Below are 15,000 nucleotides of genomic sequence, written 5' to 3'. Positions count from 1 at the left end.
GAAATGTTTTTGTTAGAATAAAGGTCACCTTGAGGATATCAAGTTTACCTGCACAATGGAGCAGTTACAGGTATGCATTCAAAACAAAACTGACCACCAAACACTGCTTCGTAAAACGCACATTTAGATTTTTTTTTTTCATCTATCAACTTATGGCATTTCAAAGCGCGAGTGTGTAGTGTATAAGCAAAATTGGGGCTCTGGGGTATATTTATTCTCTTGTGACTTTTAAGGTGATATACCCCCCCCCCCCTTCCACACACACACAAACATAACACACCCTCCCCTTATTTTTATAAACACACACACTGTTTCCCTGTTCAGGACTTGGTTGGCAAGTTGAAGGATGCAGCCAAGAGTGCAGAGAAAGCCAGTCGGATGGGATGATGATGATGGGTCACTCTTTCCAGCATGTTTACACCATCATGGTGTTTTGAAAAAATAAAATATTTGTAACCCCTCTGTGTAATTTTATCTGGCTTCGTGTTGTCGAACTCGTATGGATTCATCTGTGACAATTAACCTCCTTTTGAAATGTTTGGACTCATCACGATGGTGCGGGGTCCTCCAATGAACCATTCTCTGCTTCTCGTGAAAGATTGTGGATTAACAGGAAAAAGTGGCACATGTTGCGACTTCGCCACGACACGGCTCATTCTTTGACATCAAATCCATTAGGACGTGATGCGTGACTGCATGGCCAGGTGATTGGATTATCTTGAGTAAACAAATTGTTTTGGCAAATAGTCAATTTAAAAAAAAAAGTGCGTCAGAGCGACAATAATAGTTTTTTTTATATACGCCCTCAAAAGTGTTATTCTGGGTTGAAGAATACACACGCTGCCGATTGTGTTTTCTCTCGGTTGACGTGACGCGCGTGGTTTTAATATTTTGCTGCTTTCTTCCTCCTGAAAAATACAAAGAAAAAAGGAACTGGCCGACAATAATTTCCAGTCTCCCTTAAACAGAGGACCATGTGACCTAAGCGGGGCGGTCCTAGGACAAGCCATTTTGGGGACTGTGTCAGTTTCCACGGAGAACACGCACGCGCGCGGGCACACACAACCGCTGCTGTTTTATACACGGTAGGCGGGGGCCGAGTGGGTATTTTGGAGGCAAAGTTGAGGTGGCCAAGTGAGGAGCGGACCGAGACTACGCCAAAGGACTTGGGGCCGTATTTACCAGCGGCGAGCGGACACCCTCACAAGGTGCGCAGGCGCCCTACGAGGACGGCGTTGGCGTCTCCGGTGTGAAATGTGCTCGCCTCGGCCACTGACAGCGTCTGTAGCCTGCTTCAAGATGGCGGCTCGGATCCGATTCATTCGCTGCTGACTCGCTTCCCAACTTTCATTGTCTGTCCCCCCCCCCCCAGCCGCTGCCAACCGAGTCCGGCACACAGGTAGGTGCTCTTGCTTTCACCTCGGCGCCTCTGTCGTGGGTCTTTTCGTGGCTCTTTCATCCTTCCGAAGCCGATCCAGCGGCGGATGTTGAGGCTTTCGTTGCTACAGCGAGAACCGACTCGGAGCTCCGTGTGTGTCTGCACACTTTGCTACGGGATCTCTCTGCGAAAAAGAGTTCCCGGCTCCGCTTGAAATCTTATTTAAGCCCCGAACACAGGTTGGCTTCCATGGCAGGTCTCCGGGCTTTGAGACTGTGCGGGCCGATAAGGGATTGGTGTTGCTTTGTGTGCTTTTTTGTTCGTCTGATGTGGCTGCTCGCGGATAAAACACGACGGACTCAGCTGAGACTTTAGCATGATCAAGACGTTCGGGGGCTTCTTGTGAGTTGCGTTTGCTCGGAATCTACTCATTTTATAGAAATTGCACGTTTATGGTTTTGTGAAGGCGACGCGGCGGCTTTTGTGCGTGTTTGTGACGTATTTTCAGTGTTATTAACTTAACTTGGAGGACAACTCGCGAAAGCAAGTGTGCAAGTTCAGTTTCACGTGGAGCTTCAAATGCTTCGGAACCGACTGCTTTGTTAGCATCTCTCCAGTTGATGCCGTCAACTAGTGCGTGTCGCGCTAGCCCAATTTCCTTAGTTAAATTGGTTTCTTTTGGACTTTTAAAAGTAAATGATTGGTACCGCTGTACAAAAGCCTGCTTGTGTGTGCGGAGGAGCTGCCAAAATCATCAGGAATTCCCTTTGGCGTTCTGTGGCTCGGATCCAGAGTGGGCTGCTGGTTTGTTACTATTAAACATTGTTAGAAATATTCAGATTTTAGGTAGTTTGCGAAAGTGCACCCGCGAGAGACTTGACAGCTAATATTGTCATGCCGTCGTGGAAGCTGTCACTCACTTTTGTGCTCGCAGGGCTGCTGCACAATACAAATTGATCAGGATCACGAAATTTATTTAAGTTTGCATTTCTCCCCCTCAATCTTATCCTTGTTAATTCTTCCTCTATTTTATTTTTAATGAGTTTGGTTTAAAAAAAAAATAATAACTGTGTAGTCAGTCCATAAAATGTGGTCCTACATCTATACACCCACTCGCCTTGGCATTTTAAAAAATATGCGAAAATGGCAATGTATTAAGCAGTAAATGCATTCTTTGGACCCTTTGACCTCAGTGCGAAATAAGCTTTTTTTATTGATTGTCAAGCATGCAGACAGAATTTTGCTTTGGGAAATAAGAGATACCTCGGATAATATTGGATTGCCAACACCCCCAAAAATGCTATTCTTAGAGGGACTTACAAAAAAAGCCCGCATTTTCTGTTCATTTCCACAATTGCCAGTCGTCAGTGGGCTAGAATTGATTGTTTGGGGAAAAAAATCAAAATTTGCGCCATATATTCTCATTTACACATCACCATCGCAAAGGTGACGACCGCATCACGCGATCCATATTCGACACAAACGCCGCCGCGAGAGAAGCCGACGCGGGTGCATTTTTCCTGCACAAAATGGCAGCCGTGCAGTCGGCAGGCGGTGTGCAGCGGCTGCACACGTGCATGCTTGCATGGTGGGGAGGGAGAGAGGACTACGCTCCCATCTCTTTCCCACGCCGCATATCACTCGTAAATCTCACCCGAAATGCGATTTTAATTTTGAAATGATTTTACAATTTTCATCGTATTGTGCCTATACGGGAATCGTGAAAAAACTGTTGCCATAGAAACACCGAGGGATTCGCCCCAACACCTGACTCGAGATGCGCCCCCTTCTCACACTTCATATTTAATAGAGGAAAACGCAGCGGAATAGAAATAAAATAAGTCCGTTTAGATTCTACAACAGCAATAGGTTGAAAAATAAACGATTTGCCTGAATGCAGTTCATACTCAAAGCAAGTTCCGTATTTTGTCCTGTTACATGGTGAGCAGTCGTCCATCTCTGCCGCCGTCTCTAGAAATATCGGAGGCAATGCAAGACGACGCACTAAAACCTTTTGTGATGAAGATTTATGACTGGCTCTTATGATCGAATTACCATAAAAGATGGTGTTGCTTTAACACAAGTTAGCTAAACATCTTCTTCCAAATGGCGCACTGACTGTCGGTCATTTTTCTTTTTTTTTTTTCCTTCTTTTTGACTATTGACTGCATCAGCGCCATTCGCTGATCATGCATCGGACGACGAGGATCAAGATTACCGAGCTCAACCCTCACCTCATGTGCGTCCTATGCGGGGGTTACTTCATTGACGCCACGACCATCATCGAATGTCTTCACTCATGTAAGCGTGCCTGCACGTTATTAATGTAACCATTTGTGAATTTTCACCTTATCAAAACGTTTGTCTCGCAGTCTGCAAAATGTGTATCGTCCGTTACCTGGAAACCAGCAAATATTGTCCAATCTGTGACGTACAAGTGCACAAAACAAAGCCTCTGCTCAACATTCGGTGAGAAGCGTCTACACAAATTTAAATTGTAGCGTATTAGCGTTTTTTTCACCTTGATTCATAATTATTTTAAAGTGAAATGAAACTACGTGTTACTTCCTGTGCAGGTCTGACAAAACTCTACAAGACATCGTATATAAACTGGTCCCGGGCCTGTTCAAAGGTAAGGAAGGATCTGGTGCTTTTTGCTATGGTCTAAATTTTACTTGTTTAAATTATAAGTCCTAGTTTGAATTTGCACTTAATGGACAAGTAAAACATTATGCAGTAATTAGATTTTACACCGTTAATAGTACTTTGTTTCACTTTCGACAGATGAAATGAAGAGAAGACGCGACTTTTATGCTGAACACCCTGTTGAAGGCGAGTCTTGGGGGGGGGGGGGGGGGGCATATAGTAGTAGGCCTTTTCACTTGAAAAAAATTAACCACAGTGGTAGGGCTGCACAATTTTGTACAAGTTGACATTTATTTCCCCTTCAATATTGCATTGCGATTTACAGTGTTTTTTTTTCAAGGTTCTCCTTTTCCAATTATTATTTTTAATCAACACAAGCAAAAAAAAAAAAATCCATATTGCAATCCGGTTTATTATGCATGTTTTGGTATCAAACTGTTACAGTGAACAAAATGACCATGAATATATTAAACATCTTATCTACTTTAAGTGTTAGTCTCCACAACTATACAAGAAGTTTTTCTAACTGTGTAAATCATAAGCAGCAAATATGCAAACAATTCGTTTGCTTTCAATTAATCTTTTCTTGTTTCTTTCATGAATCAGTGAGCAACAGGTGGACTTCACGTCTTAATATTTAGATGTTTTAAAAGAATATACATGTTAAAAGCCTACTGAAATGAAGAATGATTGCCCAATTGCAGCCTTTGCTTTTTGGAAATCACATATCCTTTTTTGGCCCTTACTCCTGAACTTCAAATTTGTGCACCCAAACAATGTTATTTTTTTTTTTTTTTTTTACAATTTTGTAACCACATCTAGTATGTAGTATTTGTATTACATTTGAGTATGTTTTACTGAAAATGACTTTTGACGTCTATCATTCTGAATGACGTAGTGTCCCAATAAAGTTTTATTTAATAACTTGTGATAGTGTCTTTTGAAAAGCAACTGTAACAAATTGAAAACAAATGATGTAATGTGTTTTTTCTTTGCAGCTTCTAACGGCTCCAATGAAGACAGAGGGGAAGTGGCAGATGAGGACAAGAGAATAATCACGGATGATGAGATCATCAGCCTCTCTATTGAATTCTTTGACGAGGGTTCCAGGTATGAGATGACTTTCCAGTGTTAATTTACCCATACACAATTGTTTACATTGACTTTAGTTGTCACACTGGATTTGCAGTTTGTGCACATAAAAGAAAATTCATCCATGCAAACAGTTGTAAATGTGTCAATTTTATTCTATGCAGACTGATGAGTGTACTTGAAAATAAGCATTCAAGCAAAGATCAGGTAGGTAGTTAATTCAGTTTTTGGGGACCATTATTTCTTGTTTCATTGAAATGACTTATGTCTGAATTATTGGGCAGGTTGCAAACAAAAGGTACCTACAGTGTCCAGCAGCAATGACCATCATGCATTTGAGGAAATTCCTGCGCAGTAAAATGGACGTTCCCAATACTTACCAGGTATTTTGCTTGATTTCTTACAAATGGGTTTATTTGTTGATAATTACTGGATTCTGACTCGTAAATATTCTTGACGTTCTTTTTTCTATAGGTAGAAGTCATGTATGAAGACGAACCCCTGAAAGATTACTACACATTAATGGACATAGCATACATCTACACTTGGAGAAGGGTGAGCCAAATTCATACAATTAGCAACACTTTATCCACATTTTTTTGTGATATGAAAATGTATATATTTGTTGCAAAGTCATTAAATCCTACAAAGTTTTAATTTTGTTGAGAAATATCAAATTGAGCATTGAAAAAAATGCAACCTTCATGTTTTGTTTTACAGGAATAAAAAAAAAGTTTTTACATTAAATAGCCATTTATTTTTTAATTTAAAATGTTCATCTGATTAGAATTTTGCATTTAGGGTAGTTAAGGATTACCCCCTATATTTTAGCTACAATGTGACATTTTACAAAAGTTTTAGTTCTACATTTAATAATAATATGCCCGAACAATTCTCATGGTGCTGTCATCATAATAAGTTTACTCTTTAGGAATTATCCGAGGAGTAAAAATACTTTTTGTAGGTAGTTAAGCTTTTATACTAAACCTATTAAATGTCACTCAAACTATATTCATCCCACTATTTTTCTGTGTCATTTATTTAAAATTATAACTATATTGTATGATTCTTTCTAAAAAACAAAAAAAAAACAACAGTATATACTTTAAAAATTGACACTGATCAATAATTTAAGAAAAATAGAAAACAAATTGAATCTGCTCACTTATTGATTTTTCTGCATTTGTGCATAATTTCAAATGATGGCTTTCCATTGTCCCCACGACATTTTATTAGTAATAGCTCTGGTGAGCTATTTCTAGAACAGCCCATTCAGCACCGAGAAGAAAACCACCATTTTAGTTCTGTATTTTCTTGGGTTGTACAACATTCAACACTGGTTAAAGAATATTAACGGAGAAGAAAAACTGACTAAATTTCACCTAATATATTTTATGAAGTATGGTCTTTGCACCATTTTTAACTAAGATTTTTTTTAGTACACTGCCAGGTCAGATGTATTCACTTTTCTATCTGTTTTGTATATTTGTATTTCGTCTTTCCAAATCATTTGTTTCTAAGCGTTTCTAGTATTTCTTAATATTTGATGTAGTTTGAACATTGTTTTAGTTAAACCATTTAAACAGATACAGTTAATGCTGTAGGATACGTTCTACTCCAGGATTAGCATAGCTGGCCCCAGTTTAAATAGTAACTTTTAAATTTAAGATTTACATTTGGAAGTGAAGAAAATATTTTGACAAATTCAAGCGATTCAATTGATAGGTATATAGTTTTTTGTATTTTTGTAATTAAATGTTTTTAAACAGATGTCCCGCTTATTCGTTTGTCAAGTTGGCAAATAAAGGGTCATTTTTGTATTTGTGCATAATTTTACCGAGCGTGGCGTTATGTACCGTTTTGAGAATGTATTTGACGCAATTCCTCAAAACTGTAAACGAAGACATTTGTTTGACCCCATGTGTTGGGACGTCCATAGACGGGCCCACTTCCGCTCCAGTACAGAGTCAGGCCGAGGTGCAAGAAGCTGAAGGTGAGCCACAGCCATCGCTCTGCACCGGAGAGCGACTCGGCCAAAGACAAAGTGGGAAGCCCTGCTGGGGGGGGTGCGTCCACTTCCTCCTGCTTGCCGAGCCAGGGCGATCCCGCGCAGTCCCCTCGCGGTCCCCCAGTCAACGGGAGCCCGGCGGTGACCCCCAGCCACACTTTCTTGCAGCTCGGCGCTACCAACAGCAGCGGAAAGCTCCGAAAGGTCTCCTTGAACGGCCCTGCGATCTCGTCGGGATGACGACGCTTCGCGGACTGTTGCAGCAAATGCTTTTCTTACATGCTTATCATGCCAACATTGAACCTTCACGCCCCAGTCTGACAACTTATGTCATTTTTCTAGTGCATTTCAAAATAAAAGAAACGCCGTATTCCCGTGGGAATATTATTCCAAAGTAGCTATTTGGGGACCGGTGAGAAAGAACTCTTTGTAATTAGGTAGGATTTGCGTCTACGGGAATGCCCATTTCCACAATGAATGAATGGTTTTGTCGCAATTGCTTCTCGTGTGTGAATATTCAATGCATGCATCTGTTTTCACCTCATGTTCTGTGGCTTTCTCGTTTCGTGCTTCTTAGGAGGAAGATTAAAAAATTGAACTGTTTTCCAGAATCACAACTGCTTCTCCCGTGTGAACAATAAATGCATGCACCTGATTCGACCATATTTTCTACGAAGCTGTTTTGGCCCATGTCATTTAGTTAATTATTCTTTGGAAGAAACAAAAAAATATGAACCGTATTTTTTTAGAAACTATCTACATAGAACACATTCAGTGATGACTTTCTTTCCTATCAACGGCGATTTTGTTTTGCAGGGGGTGGCTCGCTGATAGGTTACGCTCAACCACATGACTTCCCCGGTGTTTTCGGTTTAATCTGTTGATTCGCTCACGTTCAACTTTTTGTATTAACTGGTGCACAGTATAAATAAATAAAAAAAAATAAAAAATACAGTACACGTAAGCTTTAACCTTGTGTTGGACGTTTTTCACATGAATTGAGCATATTGTTTGTGATTTGTCTGTTTAAATTTATCTTCCAATTCTTTTAGTGGAAATTAAGTCCAAAAACGCTGTGTCACAAAAGCATTTGCTGTTTTGTTTAAGTCCGTGTATCTTATTGAAATCAACGAAGCCCATTTTCGTTGTGTGGGTCGATTGGGTACGAATAAAGGGAACTAAAAACGGCTTTCTGCAAAATAAACAAAAGCAAGTATATTTTATTTGCTCTCATTTGCCGTCCCCAGATCGATCATGTCTATATTATATTATCTTCGTTTAAACAATATAGGAGGAAATTGGATTCATGAATATATTAAACACGTTACTAAAACGATTCCCGCCTTGCATGTGTCTCCAGAGCACAAATACTGTCAAACAAACTCCACTTGATTGACGTAAACAAGCAGGGTTCTACCAAATTAAAGCCATAAATTTAGCAAGAGCAAAACATTAGTGTGGTACGGTTTTTTCTTCAGGTTCAGTTGAATTTTCTTGCTGCATTCCTGTTGCGGTTGCGTCTATAATGACAAACACATTAATTTGTCGAGATATTCTCCGTTGTAATTGATCTGTACCTTTTCTAGAACCTTACAAAAAGTCACACAAAATACCGTGGATTGGTGGTCACGTGGTTCAGCCTGTGACTTATGCTCTTTGGCGGGCATTCTTCTGTCGCGCGCCTGCTGATTTAATACGTAGCAAGCGCCTGTTTGCACTTGTAAAGGTGTGCCTGGAAACACAATATACAGGCCTTATTAAAGTTTAAAAATCATCAAATGATAATAATAAAAAGAAAACCATGTCATTGATGCAATTGTATTCTCACAGAGCATATTTTGCTAGAGTCCCAGTCTAAACAAGACTGAACAATTTTGAACAAATTGCCATTTATTTCCCCTTCAATATTGCAACATTTAAAAGTGAAATTTACGCTTGGAAGAGTGTAAAACATTCAGAGTGAATCCCAAGTATTAATTTTACCTTGCTTAGACTGCGCCCGAATGTAGTATTTATAAAATAAAATGTAAATTTAATTTGTACCATAATAGTGAGTACCGATTGGTTATCCTGTAACATATAGCCACAATGCATGGTTCTGTATCAGTGACAACAAAAATGTTTCATAGTTAGCTTTTTAATAACATAAAATACAACTATCCGTAATCTGTCACCGGCGTGCGCTAATCATAATAGGTAAATATTAGAGCAACATTTTTAGATCGTAAATATACCACATATTTAACACAGTATATAGGCCACGGAGGTAACTAAGTGGGTTTCTTTGGATTCATGTGCTCCGGTTTTGCTGTATTTAAAGTAGTCTATTAAAAAGATACATTTGGGCGTAAATACTGTTTGTATATCAGTAGCATTATATATCAGTAGCATGGTTGAGTACTGCTCCCCAATGATACATTTGTATTAAGACTATACATATACTTTTGGTGTTTTTATTCTTTTTCTCCAAAACACAAAATAACGAATAATAATAACAATGTGTTTGTAAATAACGGTTTGTAGAGACATTTGATGGATTTGCCACTTCAGAGCAAGAGCAACAACCTTGTCAAAATAGACGATCTTCGTGAAAATGACCTATGCGCTGTCATGGTGACGCTTAACAACAACAGACCTTGATGTGCAGACCCACCTCAAGTCACCGCAAGTCAACTGGCTGTACAAAAAAAAATCTTAAAAAGACGTCGTTGGTAAGTTAAGCGTGCTTAGAGCTTTTCAGTCCGTGCAGGGTTCTTTGTAAATCGAAATAGAAAGATAGTAAAAAAAAAAAAAAAAAAAAAAAAAACGCTCGCACAGACTTCATTCACAGTGGATAAATGCCATCGTTGTGTTGACGCATTTCGGCCTATTTCTTTGTCATAAAATGCGGAACGCGCTGACGCAAAGAACCTCGGGACTTTTGGCAGTTAGGCGTCGTGGTCGTCACGGTTTTCAAACCAGGATCCCAAACTGAGTTGATCAATAAAAGCGACGACGTGGAGCCGCTACCTCGCGTCACTCACAATTGCATGTACTGTACACAGGTTTGAATAGAATTTGTGGACTCAACCCAATTGGCGGCTGGCACAATGACTCAAAGGCAGATCGTCCAAGGTGAGATAAATTGAGTACTCATTTGCCTAAGCTGAAAGTGTGTTCGATTGTATTTGTGTTCGGTGCAGTTTTTGAGCAGTATAATAAATCGAGAATGCAGTTTGTGCAAACGGTTGCCGATCTGGCAGACCGGCCACAAAACATCGAAATCCTCCAAAAAGCAGGTAAGAACGAGTCCGTTCACATTTGCAACATGTGGCTTCATGTTGCTCGTGCAACATGGCCCCGCCCCTGCAGGAGTCATGTCTATGCTGAGGCCCCTGATGCTGGACGTGGTTCCTGGCATCCAGCAGAAGGCCGCCTTGGCACTGGGCCGCCTGGCGGTGCACAATGCCGACCTGGCTGACAATTTGGTGAAGGAAGACATTCTGCCCCAGCTGATCCGTTCACTGACCATACAGAATGTGAGCAGTACACCGTATTTACACATATTACGTGTCATACTCTCAAATATATTGCTTTGCTTTTACGGCCTATAAAAGGTTGCAGATATTACCTCCAGTCCAGCCATATTTGGACACTTATATACAGCATTAGGATCTCCTTGAAGTCTCCCGTACACTTCTTACTGACGAAGCTTTGCCACCTCTTGTAATTTAAGTTGAAACAACATTATAAATTACTGATATTTATTGCAACAAAGTAAGTTTGGGCAAAAAAGCAAGCAAGATATTTGCCCTAGAAGTTCTTTAAAACATTTTTAGGGGACAAAATAAGGGACAATTACTTTTATAAACTGTTTTTTTTTTTTTAATATGCGGCAAAGATTGTTTTTACATGTGCAAAACATTGAATATTTTGTTCAAAATTTAATTGAAGCTTGCTGCATTGAAATTTTGAGTACACTCTTTTTTTAATGTGGCGCCTTGGTATAAAATTTACACAACTCAAAGCATTTTCCTATTTTGTGGAAATGATTGTAAATGTTTTGACACGTTTGCATAATGTAATTTTTAATGACTGCAGTGGCACCATGAATCTGAATTTGTGCTCTTTTGCAAAGACCCAACAAAAACAGAATCTTAAAACCACTAGCTTAGCATCATCATCTACATCCCCTGATGATTCATGATTTTTTTTCTTCTTAAATCTAGAAGTAAATCTAGTTTAGGTGTAGAATAAGATGTATATATATATATATATATATATATATATATATATATATATATATATATATATATATATATATATATATATATATATATATGTCAGAGAACTCTCTAAAAGAAGACTAGGACAAGCCTAGCTGCTAAGAAAAAGAGTAACTCAGACCAGCCAAGATTGACTTTTCTACACCATGGTAGAGAGAAAAAGCTTGGGCGAATTAACTCGTGGGTTCCCCCGCACTAATTCAACTGCCCAAGCACCCCTGCCTGGTTTTTATTCATTCAGCATAGCATTGCACATTACAAGACCTAACAAGAAGAGCCAGTCGGGCGCCACCAACAGCTGGGCCAAGGGCCCAGCTCACACTTTCCTGCGTCAACAACTTTATCTAAGGACTGGGGCGAGATGAACTAGGACTGCACACATGAATAGCAATGCACACTATTCTAGGCAAGAAATAAGCACATAATGATAACAACCTAATATATGATTTCCTTCACATTATATATATATATATATATATATATATATATATATATATATCCGTTCAGCGGCTTTGCTCTTAACTCAAATTGCTCGTATGACGGGCAATCCAAACCTATGTTAATTAGTGAATGCGTGCAACGCGTGCAAAAACCTTAGGTAAAAACATCACGACTTTATACACATATTAAAAATTAGTAACATAATCTACTGTACAGTTGAATTAAATAACATAAATATACAAAGGAAAAATGACATTTACCTTTGGGGCGACGTGACTTGAGCTAGTGGTGGGTGGAGGCGGAGGGGAGCAGAGACCAACCCGCAGAATTTATTTATTTTCTTAAACAAGAACATATCACCAGCGATTTCCTTCTCTTTAATCTATAATAGAAGAAGCCTCTCCATTTTGTTGTTGACCGAGGTCCGCTCCCTGGCAAGGAAAGTCTTGCCCTTAGAAGATTGCCGAGCAGTTATGGCCATACTCACTAGCAAGGTGAACTATTCGTGCGCCTTCCTTCGTATTTTTTTTACTATCTCCTGCTTCCTTTCTATTGTCATCATCCTCTTACTTCTTCCTTTACTGCCACTTGCAATTTTAGAAGCCATGTCTAACAGATAAAGTTTGCAAAGTCTTTACAACACACCGACCAGCTGTGCCATCAAGCTCGATGAAGGCATTCGACCAATAGCATATTGGCATTTCTGTGATTGACGTGACGCCGGCCAATAGCATTCCCGCATCTCCGTGACTGAGACTGTGACTGTGGCCTTAATCGACCAATAGCATATCGGTGTTTCTGTGACATGCGAGAATAGTTATTGTTGTTGATGCAGCAAAGCGAAAAAAATAGTGTAGGCATGTTGGATTGTTCGTAAGACGAAAGGTTTGTGCGTAAGAGGGGGACAAAAAAAACGCTGCAGTCCACGTTCGTAAGATGAAAAGTTCGTAAAACAGGGAGTTCGTAAACTGGGGGCTCACTGTATATATATATATATATATATATATATATATATATATATATATATATATATATATATATATATATATATATATATATATATATATATATAATATATATATATCACTATATATATATATATATATATATATATATATATATATATATATATATATATATATATATATATATATATATCACTATATATATATATATATATATATATATATATAAATAAAGGAAAGCCAGAAGCATGTGAGCATACTTGAGCATGCTGTTAGGATAATGCTAAGTTAATTATACATATGGAACGTAATATTTTGATAATATTTCAATGCAGTTTGAAAACTACTACAGCACAGGGGAAAACAAAAAACATCTAGTTTTTGTATCAAAGATTGCATCAAAATAATAGCATTGCTATCCGTATTTGATTTGATGTGTTTGTTTGATGTGTTTTTATGCAGAGGTTGTATAAGAAAGCAGCAGCATTCGTATTGCGTGCAGTGTCCAAACACTCTCCCGAGCTGGCTCAGGCAGTGGTGGCCAGCGGAGGCGTGGACGCGCTGGTTCTCTGTCTGGAGGACTTTGACCCCGGAGTGAAAGAAGCTGCCGCTTTGGCTCTGGGCTTCATTGCACGACATAACGATGGTAAGAAAGACATGTTTGTATATTGGGCTTGCTCTGAGATCATTTTGACATTGTTTCCCCCTAGTCTTGTCCCAGTCCATTGTGGATGCAGGCGCAGTCCCCATGCTGGTGTTGTGCCTGCTGGAGCCCGAAATTGCCCTGAAACGCACCGCAGCCTCGGTGCTCAGCGACATTTCCAAACATACGCCAGAATTGGCCCAAATTGTGGTGGAAGCTGGCGCTATTGCACATCTGGCACAGATGATCCTCAACCCAGATACCAAACTGCGGGTATGGACCATGGCGACAAGCTCATTTATGAAATTCTCAACAACTTAGGGTTGTTTTGAATGGCACACCCAGCCCAAGATATATCCTATGGCATTGTGGGGAAAAATACCAGATGGAAATCATGCACTGCAACATATCATAGTAATGATCATAAACTAAAGAGTACAACTTCAAGTGGTATCCGTGTTCATGATGGCAGCCTATTTATAATCATTTATTCATTTTGAAGAAAAAACGGTCTAAATGTTACATAGTGTCCCTTTGAGGGTAACCCCAATTCTGCGCATGTCACAACAAGCTGTTGAATGACTCTAGCGCATGCCCCTGCCCTCCTTACCAACGAGTGGGCTTTGTGACTTTAATACAAAGGATGGACAAAGCACAAAATGCACCCTTCCAAAGCTTTTATGAGGGAGGAGCTAGAGTCAGAGGAAACAGTGGACTTTTCTTCCTGCGCCAAATGAGTTAGTCGATGTATCTCAGCGGTTTTGCTCAGGAAGCAACAATTGTGATTTTCTCCACACAGAGGCAGGTATTCTCTGCGTTAGGTCAGATCAGCAAACACTCGGTGTGTCTGGCAGAGATGGTGATCGAGGCCGATGTCTTCCCTGCAGCCATGATGTGCCTCCGGGATCCGGATGAATGCGTCAAAAATAATGTCACCATTCTTATGAGAGAGGTGGTCAAACACACCCCTGAGGTAGGCAGTTAGTGCAACGCACACACCCAAGTACCAAAGAGTAAGATGTGTGTCAATGTCTTTGCAGCTATCCCAGGTAATAGTCAACTGCGGTGGCACGTCTGAAGTCATCACCTACCTCGGCGAGTGCCGTGGAAGTCTAAGGTTGCCGGGGATCATGATGTTGGGATATGTGGCAGCGCACAGCGAGAACTTGGCCATGGCCGTCATCCTTTCCCAGGTGAGTGCTTTCGGCTTGCTCTCATACCAAATTTTGCTGTGCAAAGACTCAACCAAGTCATTTTAATACCACACTTGTTTACCCATATTTGGAGGTGCTGACGCAGCAAGCCTAGCAAGAAGAAAAAAGGGAAGGCTTGGTTTGAGGAGCAGCAAAATAAGGAGGGCCATTGCTAATCGCAGGAATTTTGACTTTTGTGAGCTTGAGTTCCAACAAAAACACTTCAAGGTCTTTTTCAGGCTCAGCAGACAACAGTGTCTATTTAACTCCTCTGTCGAATTAAAAATGGAAAAAAAAAATGCTACAATACTACATCAGATCCAGCCTCACTAGTCTAAACCCGGTGTTCTGATTAATATGACATTTGTG

General features: G+C 39.9%; 3 protein-coding genes across 6 annotated transcripts in view; all 3 read left to right on the top strand.

The window, feature by feature from the left end:
• The window catches only part of commd3 (COMM domain containing 3), a 3,977-nt gene extending 3,517 nt beyond the window's left edge, over window positions 1-460 (top strand). For both annotated transcript variants that reach the window (XM_088401716.1, XM_088401718.1), the window contains exons 7-8: window positions 17-70; window positions 325-460. In XM_088401716.1, the coding sequence (XP_088257842.1) occupies window positions 17-70; window positions 325-387 (117 nt within the window). In that variant the 3' untranslated portion in view covers window positions 388-460. The remainder of the gene's footprint in view (window positions 1-16; window positions 71-324) is intronic.
• A 547-nt stretch (window positions 461-1,007) lies between these two features.
• bmi1a (BMI1 proto-oncogene, polycomb ring finger a) lies at window positions 1,008-8,095 on the top strand. 3 transcript variants are annotated; one of them, XM_088401715.1, is made up of 11 exons: window positions 1,922-2,182; window positions 3,553-3,679; window positions 3,751-3,847; window positions 3,955-4,010; window positions 4,163-4,210; window positions 5,023-5,134; window positions 5,281-5,323; window positions 5,401-5,499; window positions 5,591-5,671; window positions 7,056-7,109; window positions 7,293-8,095. In XM_088401715.1, exons 1-11 carry the CDS (start codon window positions 2,075-2,077, stop codon window positions 7,362-7,364), a joined length of 897 nt encoding a protein of 298 aa, XP_088257841.1. In that variant the 5' UTR covers window positions 1,922-2,074; the 3' UTR covers window positions 7,365-8,095. The 3 variants fall into 3 exon arrangements, with proteins under 3 accessions (XP_088257840.1, XP_088257841.1, XP_088257839.1); XM_088401714.1 differs by lacking the exon at window positions 1,922-2,182 and adding an exon at window positions 1,008-1,399 and having other exon boundaries at window positions 7,056-8,095; XM_088401713.1 differs by having other exon boundaries at window positions 1,935-2,182; window positions 7,056-8,095.
• A 1,616-nt stretch (window positions 8,096-9,711) lies between these two features.
• spag6 (sperm associated antigen 6) overlaps window positions 9,712-15,000 on the top strand; it is a 5,842-nt gene continuing 553 nt past the window's right edge. The window contains exons 1-8 of the mRNA XM_088402463.1: window positions 9,712-9,835; window positions 10,169-10,238; window positions 10,307-10,402; window positions 10,476-10,642; window positions 13,258-13,441; window positions 13,506-13,711; window positions 14,238-14,411; window positions 14,479-14,631. Coding sequence (XP_088258589.1) covers window positions 10,214-10,238; window positions 10,307-10,402; window positions 10,476-10,642; window positions 13,258-13,441; window positions 13,506-13,711; window positions 14,238-14,411; window positions 14,479-14,631 — 1,005 coding nt within the window. The 5' untranslated portion in view covers window positions 9,712-9,835; window positions 10,169-10,213. The remainder of the gene's footprint in view (window positions 9,836-10,168; window positions 10,239-10,306; window positions 10,403-10,475; window positions 10,643-13,257; window positions 13,442-13,505; window positions 13,712-14,237; window positions 14,412-14,478; window positions 14,632-15,000) is intronic.

Source organism: Hippichthys cyanospilos, chromosome 19 (assembly GCF_059441005.1).
Source record: "Hippichthys cyanospilos isolate Australia breed blue-spotted pipefish chromosome 19, RoL_Hcya_1.0, whole genome shotgun sequence".
Taxonomy (NCBI): domain Eukaryota; kingdom Metazoa; phylum Chordata; class Actinopteri; order Syngnathiformes; family Syngnathidae; genus Hippichthys; species Hippichthys cyanospilos.
The sequence above is the reverse complement of the archived record's forward strand: the minus strand, read 5'-3'. Positions and strand labels throughout refer to the sequence as shown.